Source organism: Linepithema humile, chromosome 1, assembly GCF_040581485.1.
Source record: "Linepithema humile isolate Giens D197 chromosome 1, Lhum_UNIL_v1.0, whole genome shotgun sequence".
NCBI classification, from domain to species: Eukaryota; Metazoa; Arthropoda; class Insecta; order Hymenoptera; family Formicidae; genus Linepithema; species Linepithema humile.
Genome location: NC_090128.1, coordinates 23,893,364 through 23,910,165, shown reverse-complemented (window position 1 = coordinate 23,910,165; position 16,802 = coordinate 23,893,364). Strand labels below are relative to the sequence as shown.

The window sequence follows — 16,802 nt, the reverse complement described above, 5'->3', positions numbered from 1 at the left end:
TGGTCGATTTTTTTTATCTATGAATTATTCTCTTCTTAGACGTTCCATCCCCGCCGTACGACGTTGAGGTCAACGAGATCTTCCAGAACTCCTGCGTCGTATCGTTCAAACCATCGAAGGACGACGGCGGTGCGCCTATTACAAAGTACGTCATCGAACGTCTCGATCTCAGCCTGAAGTCGCAATGGGACAGCGTGGGGGAGGTCACGTCAGACGAAAAGTGCGTCTACAAAGTCACAGATCTCATTGCGAAGAGGGAGTACAAGTTCCGCATACGGGCTGTAAACAAGCTCGGTTCCAGCGAGCCGGCGATGTTCGGCAAACCCGTCTTAGCCAAGGATCCATGGGGTGAGTTTCACTAAACTAAAATAAATTGAAACTCTATGAAAAATAAAATATATTTATTTTTGAATGATTTAAGAATTAGCAATAAGAGCCAGAGCTAGACTTTCATGCTCACGTTTAATATTTTAATGTTTACCATAATATACAAATACACAACACAGATACAGATGTATTTATATATTATGGTAAACATTAAACGTGAGCATGAAAGTCTAGCTTTAGCTTTTATTGCTATTCTTAAATCATTCAAATTTGTTTAATCAAAAAGCCCTTTTTCGATCTTATTTTTTATTGATATTTATTTATTTTTTTATTTAAAAGAAAGAAAGAGAAAGAAAAGTTTGATGAAAAAGTTTTATTATAGATGTAAAAGATGTTAAATACATATATAAAATAATTTTTTTTTAATTATCTTATTAATTCTAATTTTTCGATTTAATTTTATTTTACTATATCATTATTCGAAAGCTCAAAAAGGAGTGAAAAATAAAAATAAAAATATGTTTGCGTGTGCTAGATGAGCCAGGCAAACCTACGAACGTCGACGTAACTGACTGGGACAAGGATCACGCTGATCTGACATGGACGAAGCCCGAAAACGATGGTGGTGCACCGATTACTGGTTACGTTATTGAATACAAGGAGAAATTCGGCAAGGAATGGACGAAGGGCAAAGAGATCGAAGGCGACGTGACTCAAGCGACCATCGACGGTCTGAAAGAGGGTACGCAGTACGAGTTCAGAATACGAGCAGTGAACAAAGCTGGTCCCGGTGAACCATCTGACGCTACCAAGCCGATCATCGCAAAATGTCGATTCGTCAAGCCATACATTGTTGGCGAAGGTCTCACAAATCTAGTTGTCAAGAAGGGCCAGGTTATTAAATACGACATCAAGTATGCCGGCGAGCCGGAACCGGAAGTCCGCTGGCTTCTGGGCCAGAAAGAAATCATCCAGGATGCGGCCGAGAGAATTACGATCGACAAGTATGAGAGAAATACTGTATTGACAGTTAGAAGAACCACCAGACCTGATTCCGGAAAATATAAACTGGTGCTGACGAATGGTTCCGGCACATGCGAAAGCGTCGCCGATGTTGTCGTTCTTGGTGAGTTTATCGTATCTATTGATATAAAAAAACTTTCAAAAATTATTCAATTTTTTAAATAAAAATTTTGACAGTTAATATAAGTTGTTAATTGCATATTTTTGTAAAATTAGTTAGATAAAAAAATATTAAACCAACACTGGAGAAATGTCTGATTGATTCGGGTTGAATCTGGCTAGGTTAGGTCAACATCAATCAGACTTCCAGTGAACTAGCAAGCAAGAAATGTGATAAATATATCTGAGGTTACATTACTGTTTCAAGTTGTCTATTTGACAATATTTAAAATTATCTGAAAAATTTCGACTTGCTTTTGATCACAACAATTAAAATTGCATTGCATATAAATATTATTCTTTTACAGACAAACCATCGGCTCCGTTAGGACCACTCAATGTAGAGGAAGTCCGTGCTAATCATGTTAAAGTCAAATGGGACAAACCTGATGACAATGGCGGTACCGACATCACTGGTTATGTGTTGGAAAAGATGGATCTGGAGACCGGACGATGGATCCCAGCTGGAGAAGTCGGTCCTAACGAAAAGACCTTCACGTTTTCTGGTCTGACGCCTAAGAAGAAGTACAAGTTCCGTGTCAAGGCGGTCAATAAAGAAGGCGAATCTGAACCTTTGGAGGTTGAAGAAGCCATTCTTGCCAAAAATCCTTATGGTAAATTCCTATTCCATGAATTAGATATTTTTACTTGTCATTTAATAAACATAAATCGCAATAATTTATTTAAAAATATAATTTTTAGTCAAATAAAATTGCTTAATATATATTGCTTTATCTATTACTATTTAAAAATTTTAATATTATTAGAGCGTTGTATATTAATTTTATATAATTCTTTCGACAGATGAGCCTGGCAAGCCTGGCAAACCGGACATCTTTGATTATGATAATGTCAGCGTATCCCTGAAGTGGGAGAAACCAAAGAGCGATGGTGGCAGAGCAATCACTCACTATACCATCGAGATGAAGGACAAATTCGCCGTCGACTGGGTCGAAGTGACAAAGACCAACGATGCGACTCCGGAGGTTAAAGTTGAAGGCCTCAAGGAGAAGATGGTTTATCAATTCCGCGTACGTGCTCACAATAAGGCTGGACCTGGCGAGCCCAGCGATCCCACAGATAACCATCTTTGCAAACACAGAAATAGTAAGTTGAGCCTTCCTGGTTTAATCCTTAACTCATGTTTTGATAGTTATCAAAATTGCAAACAATATTGCAAGTTATCAAACTTGTCATACATTTATCTCTTTCAAAATAAAATTACATCTAAGAACTTAAGAATATTCTACATTTTTGAAATATATTGTTATAATTTAAGCGATGTAGATATTAATTTAACATTGAAAAATTAATATTTTTAGTGCGACCGAGAATTGACCGGACCACTTTCAAATCAATTATTATCAAGGCTGGCCGTACTCACAAATGGTCTGTAGATGTATCTGGTGAACCTGCGCCAGAAACCAAATGGGTCTGGAGAGACAATATTCCATTGACCACCACTGAGCGCATCAAGATCGACAATGTGGAATATCACACCGATTTCACGATCGTCAACGCCATGCGCAAGGATACTGGAAAGTACACGCTGATTGCTGAAAACGCAAACGGCAAAGATGAAGAAACCGTCGAACTCACAGTACTTGGTAGGTTTAGTTTTGAAATTAAATTTATACCCGTGATATAAATAAATAAATAAATTCTAAAAATAAAGATAATTAATTAATGATATACATTTGCTAATTAACTTTATCTTGCTTTTGTATTAATAATACAAATTAAATTTAAGAAAAAAATTATAACAGGTACTTTATGTAGAAGAGAGATTTTACAGTAAAATTTCTTTCCACAGGAAAACCGAGCGCTCCTAAAGGACCTCTGGAAGTCAGTGACGTTACCAATACCACGGCTAAGGTGAAATGGGAGAAACCGGAGGATGACGGTGGTGTACCGATCAAAGAATATGAAATTGAGAAGATGGACACAAAGACCGGCAAATGGGTCAGGGTAGGCAAAGTGCCTGGAAACTCACCCAATACCGAATTTGAGGTCACCGGTTTGAATCCCGGAAGCGAATACAAATTCCGCGTCACAGCTGTCAACGATGAGGGCGATTCGGAACCTCTAGAGAGCGAGCGCGGAGTTGTCGCCAAGAATCCATATGGTACATTGATTTTCTTCAAATTCATGTCAATTATTTTCTGATTTTAAATAAAGTTTTTTCTTAATTAAAAAGAAATATGTAGTCTGAATACAATGAATACAAACTTAATTAAATAATTCTATTTTAGACGAACCTTTGAAGCCCGGAACACCTGAGGTCACTGATTACGACAACGAATCCATAAGCTTGAAATGGGCACCGCCCGAATTCGACGGAGGAGCGCCGATTGAGAAATACATTATCGAGAAGAAGGATCGATACAAGCCAGATTGGGAGAAAGCCATTGAGGTACCTGGAGATCAACTTGAAGGCAAAGTACCTGATCTAAAAGAAAGGGGCGAGTACCAATTCCGAGTTATCGCCGTAAACAAAGCCGGACCGTCGCCTCCGTCAGATGCGTCGAAGATGCAGATTTGCAAGCACAAAGCCCGTGAGTTTCTATCAAACGTAAAGATTAATGAATTAAACATTGAAAAATTTTATAAAATATTTTTGAACTTATCTTTTTTACAAAAAGATAATTTGTACAATTTCGTTTATTATAGTCAAACCGAGAATCGACAGAACGAACTTGAAGCCGATCATCGTGAGAGCCGGTAAGCTTGTAAAATATGACGTAGACGTGCGCGGTGAACCACCACCGGAGATTAAATGGTATCACGCTGGCAACGAAGTCAAATCCGGCGAGAACATTGAAATCGTCAACGTCGATTACAATACGAAACTTACTATATCTGATAGCTTGCGCAAAAACACCGGCGTATGGAAGATCAAAGCTGTCAATCCTCACGGCGAGGACGAGGCGGAAGTCGAAGTTACAATATTATGTGAGTACCAAATAAATTTTGAAAAAATTTCCAACTTATTGTACATGTATGTTTATTCTTATATATGTATTATATGTACTTATATATGTATGTTTATTCTTTAAACTTACATTGTCTTTATATTTATTTTATCTAACACTTAGCAAATATATATTTAAAATTTTTATATATTAAATATCGTTTTTGTTATAATTATTTTTATTATTGCATTTAAAATTGTGATATTTTTTCCATATAGCGGCTCCTGGAAAACCGAAAGGACCACTCAAAGTGGCGGATGTCACGAAAAACGCTTGCAAACTCAAATGGGACAAGCCAGAAGACGATGGCGGCAAGCCTATCACTGGTTACCAAGTAGAGAAATTGGATAAATCGACTGGTAGATGGATACCAGTTGGTCGCACAGCGGACACTGAGATGGACATAAAGGGTCTTCAAGAAGGACACGAATATGAGTTCAGAGTGAAGGCTCTGAATGAAGAAGGAGAATCGGAACCCCTCGTATCAGACGGCTCCACAATTGCAAAGAATCCTTACGGTAAATATATATTTTTTAAGTATAGTATCTATTGAGATTTATGAAGTAAAAGTCAATGAAAGAATTCATAGTTTTAGAAAGCTACAAATATTTTATTTATTAATATTTTATTTTGTAAAAATAAAAAAATATATTATGCATAAAATAAAACTTTTATTTTAAATTATATGAACTATATTTTTATTTTAATTTATGTAAATGTGCAACTTAACATGTGATATATCTATTGATTGATATATATTTAATATTGCGTTAGAAGTTATATTGAATGTGGTTTTTATTTGGCAGACGTCTCCAGCAAGCCTGGTGTACCGGAATTCGAAGATTGGGACGTCGATCGTGTCGATCTCAAGTGGGAACCTCCCAAGAACAACGGTGGTGCGCCGATCACCGGCTACATCATCGAGAAGAAAGAGAAACCTTCGTCACAATGGGAAGAAGCTCTCGTCACCGACTCGCCACAGCCGAAAGGTCGTGTCACCGGTTTGAAAAAGGGTTCCACTTATCAATTCCGTGTTCGCGCTGTTAACAAAGCCGGACCATCGGAGCCCAGTGACCCGACGAAGCCACATATTGCAAAAGCAAGATTCCGTGAGTACTTTATTCTATTAAACTGATTTACAAAAATAATTCGTAGCTATTGTATATTAAAAATTCCAAACATATTTGATCTATTTCAAATTAAAGTCAAATATAATTTATATTTATAATTTAATTTTTATTCTTTTAATTCTACTTGTATAAAATTTAATAGATTTTAAAACTTACTTTATATATATTATGTTTCACAAACAGGATGTTAAATAAGAATAAATTAGAAATTTATATTTTATATTAAAATAAAATAATTTAGAATAATATTATTATTTCTTGTAGTGAAACCGCACATCAATCGCGACAAGCTGCAGACTATTAAAGTCAGAGCAGGCCAACTGGTGAAGTTAGAAGTCGATATCGAGGGTGAACCTCCTCCAACCGTTACATGGAGCTTCGCTGGAGCACCGCTTCAAACTGGTGCTAACGTTAAGATCGATAACGAAGACTACCTTACCAAGATCCAGTTGACGAATACCAGTCGCAAGTTAACTGGCAAATACACCATCAAGGCTGTGAACGATTCCGGCCAGGATGAGGCCGACGTGGAGATTAACATTCTCGGTAACTAAATTTAAATATTTTATATTCACATTTCTTTTGAACTTAAATATCTAAAAAAAGTTTCTCTTAATTTATAATATTTTATAAAATATATAAATTGCTCTTTGAAAAAAAAGAAAAATGGAATAAGTACTCTTTCTTATGTTTTAATTAAGTAAAACATTTTTAACATTGGAATAATATACAGTTACATTGTAAAACTTTATACAATTTTACAGATAAACCTGGAAAGCCGGAAGGGCCATTGGAAGTAACGGATGTGCATAAGGAAGGCTGCAAATTGAAGTGGAATAAGCCTAAGGATGACGGTGGTCTTCCTTTATCCAGCTATCTAGTAGAAAAGATGGATGTGACAACAGGTCGTTGGGTACCAGCCGGCATCGTAGACCCTGAAAAAACCGAACATACGATTACTGGTTTGGAGCCCGGCCATAAGTACGAATTTCGCGTGAAGGCTGTGAACGAGGAGGGAGAATCGGAACCTTTGCAATCCGATGTTCCCATTGTGGCCAAAAATCCATACGGTATAGCATTCAAGATTGATTATAATTTTTATATTTATTTTTGCAAATAATTTAAATTAAACAATTCTAAATATTATATTACGTAGTTTTAAATATTATATAATTTATAGTACTTTTTTACTAATAAAATTTTTAATTAGAAATGATACAATTTTTATACTTAAAATATTATATATGTTTAGAAACATTGCGTAACTTTTTATATTATTGAAGATGGAATTCTTGAAATGTTTTAGACGCTCCAGCGGCACCTGGACTTCCAGAGATCATTGATTGGTCAGAGAATATGGTGAAACTTAAGTGGGAACCACCGATAAGAGACGGCGGTGCGCCGATCACTGGATATATCATTGAGATGAAGGATAAATTTGGTACCAACTTTGTCAAAGCCGCCGAAGTGGAAGGTCCCATATGTACCGGAACAGTTCCTCGATTGGAAGAAGGCAATCAGTATCAATTCAGAGTACGCGCCGTCAACAAGGCTGGTCCTGGTGAACCTAGCGAGGCTACCAATCCACACACTGCCAAAGCTCGTTGGCGTAAGTGTAGTTTCATTTCTATAAATTATGGTTTTTTTATCGCAGAAGCACAAAAATACGCGTTGCTAGAAAAATCGTATAATTGATCTTATGAAAATTTGTTTAAGAAATGTGTAAAATTGTATTCTATATAGAAAACAAATAGTTTTTATTAATTAATTTTATTTTACTTTTGCAGTAAAACCGTACATCGATCGCACAAATTTGCAACCCATAACGGTGAAAGTCGGCCTTACCGTAACTCTAGACGTGAACATAATTGGCGAACCACCGCCAAAAGTCACCTGGACCTTCAAAGACAAAGAACTCGTATCAGATGACACGATACGAATTGACAATATTGATTATAACACTAAATTCTTTATTCTGAAGACAAAACGCGTTCACACCGGCAAATATGTGATCAAAGCGAAGAACGAAGTCGGCGAAGATACTGCTGAGGTAGAAATAACCGTTCTTGGCAAACCCAGCAAACCGAAGGTGATTTGATTTTTTAATTTAGGACATACAGATATAAATTAAAATTTTTATAATAAATATAAAGGAAAATTATCAAATGTTATTAAGAATTAAACTTTGCAATAGAATTCTTTTTTAAAATTCTTATTAAAGATATAAGAAATAAATAAATAATCAAAACTTTGAGTTAAAATCAAGATGAAATAAAACATTTAAAATAATCATAATTATCTAATTATTAATTGATTGATTTAATAATTTAGAAGTTGGATAATAAGATTAAATTTTTTTTTTAAATTTATAGGGTCCATTGGAAGTAAGTGACGTTAACAAACACGGCTGCAAACTTAAATGGGATAAACCTGAGGATGATGGCGGCTCACCGGTCGAATATTACGAAATTGAGAAGCTGGATCCTCTAACAGGGCAATGGATACCCTGCGGTCGCAGTACCGAGCCGGAAGCGACCATCACCGGATTACAAGAGGGCAAGCCTTATAAATTCCGTGTGAAAGCCGTCAACAGAGAAGGCGAATCTGACGATCTGGAGGCGGACAAATCTATTATAGCAAAGAATCCATTTGGTATGTGTGTTAAAAATATAAAACCTTTAATTTAATAGTTCCTTTAATCATATATTTATATGTCGTTTCTTAATTCCAGACGAACCGGGCAAACCCGGCCGACCGGAGCTTAGAAACTGGGACAAAGACTTCGTCGATCTGGAATGGACACCACCCAAGGACGACGGCGGTGCGCCGATTGAGAAATACATTGTACAGATGCGAGATAAAGAGGGTAGACAATGGGTGGACGTCGCCAAAGTTCCGGGAGATCGCACAGCCGCCAAAGTGACCGACGGTATTCAGGAAGGTCACGAATACGAGTTCAGGATCGTGGCAGTTAATAGAGCTGGACCTGGTGAGCCAAGCGACACTTCGAAGAGCGTCGTCGCCAAACCCCGATTCCGTAAGTTCATATTTATGCATCAATTTATTAAATTTTATTATCGATATTTAACTCAAATTATTTAACCGTTATAATTGTAATTTTTATGTCATTATATTATTTATTATATTATTTGTTTGGTTCACAGTGGCTCCTCATATCGATCGCAAGAATCTCCAGAAGAAAGTTATGCGAATCGGCCAAATGTTGCGGCTCGAGGCCGATATCAAGGGCGAACCGCCGCCGGTTGTTACATGGAAACGCCAGGATGCAGTATTGAAGAGCATGGACCGGCTCAAGATTGAGAACGAGGATTACCATACTATGTTGGTTCTCAACAAACTCCAGCGCTCGGACGCCGGCACTTACACCGTCATCGCCAAGAACGACAGCGGCACCGATCAAGTCGACGTCGAGCTTCAGGTTTATATAAAACAATTTTATACATAAGAGTTAAATATATAAATTAATTTTTTGCTAAAAATATAAAATTATGTATTCAAATATATTTAATTATATTATATTCTTTTAATAATCAGGTGTTGAGCAAACCCAGCAAACCGAAAGGACCACTCGAAGTGTCTGACGTGACGGCAGAAGGCTGCAAGTTGAAATGGGACAAACCTGAGGATGATGGCGGTGAACCAGTTGACCATTATGTTATCGAAAGGATGGATGTGGACACTGGACGTTGGGTACCGTGTGGCACAAGCAAGACTCCGGAAGCGGATGTATCTGGCTTAAATGAGGGCAAAGATTACCAATTTCGTGTCAAAGCTGTTAACTCCGAAGGCGAGTCAGAGCCTTTGGAAACATCCATACCGACAACTGCTAAGAATCCTTATTGTGAGTCTTATATTTTTGTTATTCTTTATATACAATTATAATTTAAAAAGTTTTTTCAATTATTGAGTGTACTATTGTAGTCCCAGATATGAAAATAATTAAGCATTTCAAGAATTTCGTTATTTTGTATCATTTTAAGAATATTTATTATTTATATTTTTTTAATAATTGTACAAATTGCTATATTATAATATAAATTATTTATCATGACACATTTTTTAATTTTAATTTTTAAATACAGCCGAGCCCGACGCGCCCGGAAAACCCGAGTTGAAAGATTGGTCGAAGAATCACGTAGATCTAAAATGGAAGGCTCCGAAGAAAGACGGCGGTGCTCCTATCGAGAAGTATATTATCGAGAAGAAGGATCAATATGGAAAATGGCAAAAGGCTGAGGAAGTGCCGGGCAGCAAAACTGAAGCCAAAGTGCCGGATCTCGTAGAGGGTCAAAAATATCAATTCCGAGTTAAAGCCGTGAACAAAGGCGGTCAGAGCAAACCCAGCGAACCCAGTGACACCTTGATTGCTAAGGATCGTTACGCCGCGCCGAAGATTGATCGCACCAATCTGAAAGACATCACGATCAAGGCCGGCAATGTCATTCGCCTTGACGTCAAAGTCACGGGTGAACCGCCGCCAAGCAAGACCTGGTTCTTGAACAAAGCCAAACAAGAGTCTGGCAACGTGCTGACCATCGAGGTGGAAGATTACAAGACCAAATTCGTAGTTTCCTCGGCAACCAGAGCGCACTGTGGCACTCTAACTTTAAAGGCGGAGAACAGTTCCGGTCGAGATGAGGCATCGATTGAGATTTTGGTGCTGGACAAGCCCAGTAAGCCCGAGGGACCACTTAAGGTATCCGATGTGCACAAAGAAGGCTGCACCCTCAAATGGAACCCACCACTCGACGACGGTGGCGCGCCTTTGGATCACTACGTGGTCGAAAAGATGGATACGGAGACTGGTAGATGGATACCGGTCGGACGCACCAAGGAACCCAACATGGTTGTAGAGAACCTGGTACCCGGACAAGAGTACAAGTTCCGTGTCGCCGCTGTGAATGCGGAGGGCGAGTCTGAACCGTTGGAGACTGAGCACGGAATTGTCGCCAAGAATCCATTCGGTAAGATCTGATTCTTAAAATTTTTTTATTTTCCTTACATAATTGTATTTTCTATGATATATTATAATCCTGCGAAGTAGTAGATATAGAATATTAATTTCTTATATTTGTATATAACTTAATTTAAATTTTTGTTAAAAAATAACGAAAGGGATAAAGAAGTCAAGAATAATTAGTTTACTTTGATCTCTCAGCAAATTTTATATCCATATTTTTAGATCAGATAACTAACTTTATTTTTGCACTGCAGATGAACCTGGTCCACCAGGCCGTCCGGAGGCGACTGATTGGGATAAGGATCACGTAGATCTTCGATGGACTCCACCGTTAACAGACGGCGGATCTCCAATCACTGGATATGTGATCGAGAAACGTGAGAAGGGCGCGCCTAAATGGATTAAGGCGTGCGAGACGGGACCGGATTGCAAGGGTCGCGTTGATAATCTTGACGAAGGTGTTGAATACGAATTCAGAGTTAAAGCCATCAATGCTGCTGGACTCGGCGAACCGTCCGATGCTAGCAAACCGATCACAGCCAAGAGTCGAAGACGTAAGTTCTTCATTACAAATATCTTAATTGTATTCTTTTCACTAATTTTAAAAGAATATTCTCTTTTGATAAAAAGAATCTAACGTTATTAAAAAAATTTAATTAACCTTTCCAAATAGTATTTAGTATGAATTTCTTGATATAAAAATATTTGAAAAATTGTAAGTTGGAAAATTGTAAGTTGGAAAATATTGATAGATGAAAGATATATTTGTTAATTGAAATAATTTTTTTTTATTACTCAGTACCGCCAAAGATCGACAGACGAAATCTGCGCGACATAACTGTACGCGAGAACGAAGCGTTCCACTTCGATGTCAAGATTATTGGCGAACCGCCGCCAGATGTCACGTGGGTGATCAACAATAAGAGTATTCAGCAGACTACACACCGCAGGATACAGAATGTTCCTTACAATAGCAAATTCTTCAACGACAAGCCCGAACGCAAAGATACCGGCACTTATAAAATCACAGCGGTCAATCAGTTCGGATCTGACACCGCCGAAGTCGAAGTCACCGTTGTCTGTGAGTAGTTTTTATATAATAATATTTTATATATTTTTTATTCTCTGTAATTAAAAAAATAATTATATATTTTGTTAAGTATTAAATATCTAAAATTAATATAAAAATATTTAATATATAATAAAATAAAATTGATTTAATGCTTAGCTTATAGCCATGTAACTCATAAATATATAAATTTTGACATATTGATTTAATTTTCGATTATTTATCAGCTAAGCCTGGCAAGCCAGAAGGACCATTGGAAGTATCCGACGTGCACAAGGAAGGATGTACACTCAAATGGAAGAAACCCAAGGACGACGGCGGAGAACCAATAGAGGGGTACCTCGTGGAGAAGTTTGATCCGGAAACCGGTGTCTGGCTACCAGTTGGTAAAACTACTGGACCTGAAATGAAAGTCGAAGGACTTACACCCGGACATGAGTACAAGTTCCGAGTCAAGGCGCTCAACAAGGAGGGAGAATCCGAGCCGTTGGAGACATTCAGCTCCATTGTAGCCAAAGATCCGTTCAGTAAGTGTCAACCATTTTTAAGCATGAAATATTAAATATGAAATTAACAAACAATGTTTAATATCTATCGGTAATCTTAGATCGGTATCTTAAATAATCGTAATTAATTAATTTGCGTTTTTAATATTTTCATCTCTTCTGTCAATTATTATTAATTTAAAATTAGTATATTTTGTTTTGTTCTTAGTTTTCAATTTTCTATTTTACGATGTTTGAAGATGGCATAAAAATTGTTATGACAGTTTTGTTATTATTTAATTAATTAATTACTAATATTTTATTATTTTTTTATAGCTGTACCAACTGCACCTGGAGCACCAGAGCCAGTCGATTGGACAGCCAACCAGGTCGAACTCACCTGGAAAGAACCTGTTAGCGATGGTGGATCACCTATCACAGGCTATATCGTCGAAAAGAAAGATAAATACAGCACTATGTGGGAGAAGGCTTTGGAAACCGAAACGCCGACTACCAAAGCTTTGGTACACGGTCTGATAGAAGGCAATGATTATCAATTCCGCGTGATTGCTGTGAACAAGGCCGGTCAATCTGAGCCTGGCGAAGCTAGCAAAACATTCACAGCTAAGCCACGCTTCTGTAAGTATTTACAACATATTTTTACACATTAATTTACACAAGAAATTATTTTACATTATAATAATTTTATTACATGTTATATAGAAATAATATTTATATCACGTAATAATTGTGATAAATATTATTAATTTTTTATAATTAACAGTTACGTTTAAAATATTAATTGCACAAACAATCGATTTATAGACAGCAGCCTTGCGTTGTTGCCACAGAATGTTTGCACGTTCCAAAAATAATCCCGATAAACTGCCTATTTGTCTAAATTGGTACTGGCACATAATCATCGATCTAATTATTTGTTGCAGTGGCCCCGAAGATCGATAGGCGCAATTTGAGGGACGTTACCCTGTCGGCGGGCTCGATGCTGAAATTCGATGCCAACGTAATCGGCGAGCCACCACCACATATTGAGTGGCGCTACGGCGCGATACCGCTGCATTCCGATCGCAAAGTGCAGATCGACAACAGCGACTACAATACCAAGTTTAGCATACGCCCGGTGTCGCGAGACGACAGTGGCGATTACACCGTCACCGCGAGCAATTCATCCGGCAAAGACTCGGTGACGGTACAAGTAACGGTGACAGATAAGCCAATGCCGCCCGAGGGACCGCTTCAAGTGTCGGATGTGCACAAGGAGGGATGCAAGTTGAAGTGGAAGAGACCGAAAGACGACGGAGGCACTCCCATTGAATACTATCAAGTGGACAAGATGGACCCGGAGACCGGATGCTGGGTACCTTGCGGACGTTCCACCGAGCCGAGTGAGTGATTGCTGGGTTGTAATGCATTAATTATGACAGGATTTTAATTTTGTATAAAATAAACTATATTAAATTCTTTATTAGCATAGAAATTTTATGTCAAATATTTTTATTTGAATATCTCTTTTGAAAATTTGTTATTCCGCAATACATAATTTAATTTACAATAATAAAATATATAATGGAGAACGTTAAATATTTTTTTTTTTCTTATAGATCTCGAAGTGACAGGCTTAACACCTGGCAAGGAGTATCTCTTCCGAGTAGCCGCGGTCAATGCCGAGGGCGAGTCGAAGCCTTTGGAAGCGGAGCAAGCGATACTAGCCAAGAATCCATTTGGTATGCCAATTAAATAAATATATAAACAAAATATAAGATAAAATATCCAGCATTTAAAATTAAACGATATAAATTAAATAAAACTGCAAAAATAAATAAATGCAAAATTTAATTTGAAACAATTATTTATCTCTACAATATTTGTAATTTAAAAGAATTAGGGATAAATTGATTTTTTATGGCTGACTACAGACGAGCCAGGCAAACCGGGTGATCTCCGAGCCACCGACTGGGACAAAGATCATGTCGATCTGAAATGGACTGCGCCGGAGAACGATGGCGGTTCACCGATTACCGGTTACGTAATTGAGAAGAAGGACAAGTACGGCGAATGGGAAAAGGCGCTGGAAGTACCCGCGGACGAGACTTCCGCCACCGTACCCGATCTGATCGAAGGTCAGCCATATGAGTTCCGCGTGCGAGCCGTGAACAAAGCTGGTCCAGGCGAGCCATCGGACGCTACGCCTACCATTATCGCGAAGCCGCGCAATCAAGCGCCTAGGATAGATCGCACGAATCTGATCGAGGTGAGGATCAAGGCCGGCCAGAACTTCAACTTCGACTGCAAGGTGACGGGTGAGCCACCGCCGACCACCAAATGGATGCTCAACGGTAAGGAGGTCCGGTCGACCGATCGCGTCAAGGTCAAGCACGTGGACTACAACACCAGCCTGAGCGTTCGTATGGCTACGCGCGCGGAATCCGGCAAGTACACCGTCATCGCGGAGAACATCAATGGCCGGGATGAGGCGTTTGTTAAGGTCACCGTGCTGGACAAGCCCAGCCCGCCACAGGGTCCACTTCGAACATCCGACGTGCATGCCGAGGGATGCAAGCTCTCGTGGAAGCCGCCGGAAGACGACGGTGGACAACCCGTAGAGAAATACGTTGTGGAGAAGATGGATGAGGCTACGGGTCGCTGGGTACCGGCCGGAGAGACCGACGGACCAGAAACGAACTTGCAAGTGGAAGGTTTGACGCCTGGACACAAGTACAAGTTCAGAGTGAGAGCTGTCAACAAGCAGGGCAAGTCCGAGCCGCTTGTCGCCATGCAGAGCATTGAGGCGAAGAATCCCTTCGGTGAGACACGAATTTTTCATAAAAGAATAATTTCATATATTTTTAAGCAAAAACTTTTTAATTCGATTTTTTTAATATATTCAGTGCTTTCAATACGCAATACAGTTTAATATTATTGAATTTTGAATTTTTACTTTGTAGGCATTGAATTTTTAATATAATTAGAGCGAATGTTATTTATTATGCAATCTTTAAGAATTTTTTGATAGGTATTGGTAATATTATATTGCAAGTTTCTTTTATATTGTGTTTTTTTATGTGTATTCCATAGACGAGCCAGGAAAACCAGGTACGCCCGAGGTGGTTGATTACGATAGAGACTTTGTCGAACTTCAATGGAAACGTCCTGATGAGGATGGTGGATCACCGATTACCGGCTACGTCATAGAGAAGCGCGACAAGTACAGCCCGACTTGGGAGAAGTGTGCAGAAGTCGAGGGTGACACAAACCGCGGCAGAGTGAATGATCTAGTTGAGGGAACTCAATACGAATTCCGCGTGAGGGCTGTTAACAAGGCCGGTCCTGGTGAAGCGTCGGAAGCATCGAAGTCGCATCTGGCGCGACCCAAGAACCGTAAGCATTCGCAAATAATGATTTGTGTGCATTTAGAAAAATTAAATACATATCTTTCTTGTACATTTAATATTTTCATAGTACTCACACGATAATAATTATTATTTTAAATATTAAACTAAATTTAGAAATTTAAGTAATTAAATTTTTGATTAAAAAATTATTTTTTAATTGCGTATGTCTTATTAGATAAGATGTATTTAATGAGCAACGACAAATGTTTAAAATATATAAAAATTTTTCCTTAGTTCCGCCAAAGATCGACAGGAAGTACATGCTGGATGTGAAGGTGCGCGCCGGCGGTTTCTTCGACTTCGACGTGCCGGTGATCGGCGAGCCGCCACCGAGCAAAGAATGGTCGCTAAAAGACGCTGCGGTGATGGCGAGCGACCGCATCAAAATCGTCAACGAGGACTACAATACGAAAGTGCGCGTGATGGAGGCGAAACGTTTCGATTCCGGTGTATACACCCTGGAGGCTAAGAACGTGAACGGCAAGGACTCTGCCACGCTGACGGTGAACGTGCTGGATGTACCTGCGCCGCCGGAAGGTCCGCTGAAGGTCGACAACGTCACCAGAAGTGGCTGCACTCTGAAGTGGCGGCCGCCGAAAGACGACGGCGGTTCCGAAATCCAGTATTATCAAGTCGAAAAAATGGATACGGAGAATATGCGCTGGGTGCCCGTGGCCGAGGCTAACACCACCTCGGCGCGGGTGGATCATCTGATCGAGGGTCACGACTACCAGTTCCGCGTGCGCGCCGTCAACAAGCAGGGCGAGTCGCAGCCTTTGACGGGAATGGACACCATCACCGCCAAAGATCCGTTCGCCAAGCCGGATAAACCGGGAGCACCGGTCGCCACCGACTGGGACAAGGATCACGTGGACCTCGAATGGACGCCGCCCAAGAAAGACGGTGGATCGCCTATAACTGGCTACATTATCGAGAAACGACCTCGTTATGGACAGTGGGAGAAGGCGGCTGAAATACCCGGTGACAAGACCAGCGGCAGAGTGCCAGATCTGACCGAGGGTCAAGAATACGAATTCAGGGTCATTGCCGTCAACAAGGGCGGACCTGGCGAGCCGTCCGATGCATCGGCGCCGATCGTCGCTAAGCCACGCTTCAGTAAGTTAGAGCTTTCATCTAAATTAAAACTTCACGATTATATCGGTTGTTTTAGAAAGAGAATTTTATTCCAATATTGTTATTATCTTTTCATCTTCACGCAAATAAATATTTTTTAATGGTGCATTTT

General features: G+C 39.2%; 1 protein-coding gene across 50 annotated transcripts in view; it reads left to right on the top strand.

Moving 5' to 3' along the window:
- The window catches only part of bt (projectin protein bent), a 92,484-nt gene that overhangs the window by 57,049 nt on the left and 18,633 nt on the right, over nt 1–16,802 (top strand). For all 50 annotated transcript variants that reach the window (XM_067347068.1, XM_067347067.1, XM_012363586.2 and 47 more), the window contains 28 exons: nt 40–348; nt 863–1,453; nt 1,818–2,123; nt 2,314–2,616; nt 2,832–3,116; nt 3,323–3,634; nt 3,762–4,064; nt 4,180–4,461; nt 4,700–4,999; nt 5,288–5,590; nt 5,876–6,157; nt 6,376–6,681; nt 6,918–7,220; nt 7,399–7,700; nt 7,984–8,263; nt 8,343–8,648; nt 8,776–9,050; nt 9,167–9,473; nt 9,715–10,596; nt 10,847–11,146; nt 11,392–11,673; nt 11,889–12,188; nt 12,483–12,785; nt 13,091–13,549; nt 13,766–13,888; nt 14,081–14,968; nt 15,240–15,542; nt 15,791–16,672. In XM_067347068.1, coding sequence (XP_067203169.1) covers nt 40–348; nt 863–1,453; nt 1,818–2,123; nt 2,314–2,616; nt 2,832–3,116; nt 3,323–3,634; nt 3,762–4,064; nt 4,180–4,461; nt 4,700–4,999; nt 5,288–5,590; nt 5,876–6,157; nt 6,376–6,681; nt 6,918–7,220; nt 7,399–7,700; nt 7,984–8,263; nt 8,343–8,648; nt 8,776–9,050; nt 9,167–9,473; nt 9,715–10,596; nt 10,847–11,146; nt 11,392–11,673; nt 11,889–12,188; nt 12,483–12,785; nt 13,091–13,549; nt 13,766–13,888; nt 14,081–14,968; nt 15,240–15,542; nt 15,791–16,672 — 10,377 coding nt within the window. The remainder of the gene's footprint in view (nt 1–39; nt 349–862; nt 1,454–1,817; nt 2,124–2,313; nt 2,617–2,831; nt 3,117–3,322; nt 3,635–3,761; nt 4,065–4,179; nt 4,462–4,699; nt 5,000–5,287; nt 5,591–5,875; nt 6,158–6,375; nt 6,682–6,917; nt 7,221–7,398; nt 7,701–7,983; nt 8,264–8,342; nt 8,649–8,775; nt 9,051–9,166; nt 9,474–9,714; nt 10,597–10,846; nt 11,147–11,391; nt 11,674–11,888; nt 12,189–12,482; nt 12,786–13,090; nt 13,550–13,765; nt 13,889–14,080; nt 14,969–15,239; nt 15,543–15,790; nt 16,673–16,802) is intronic.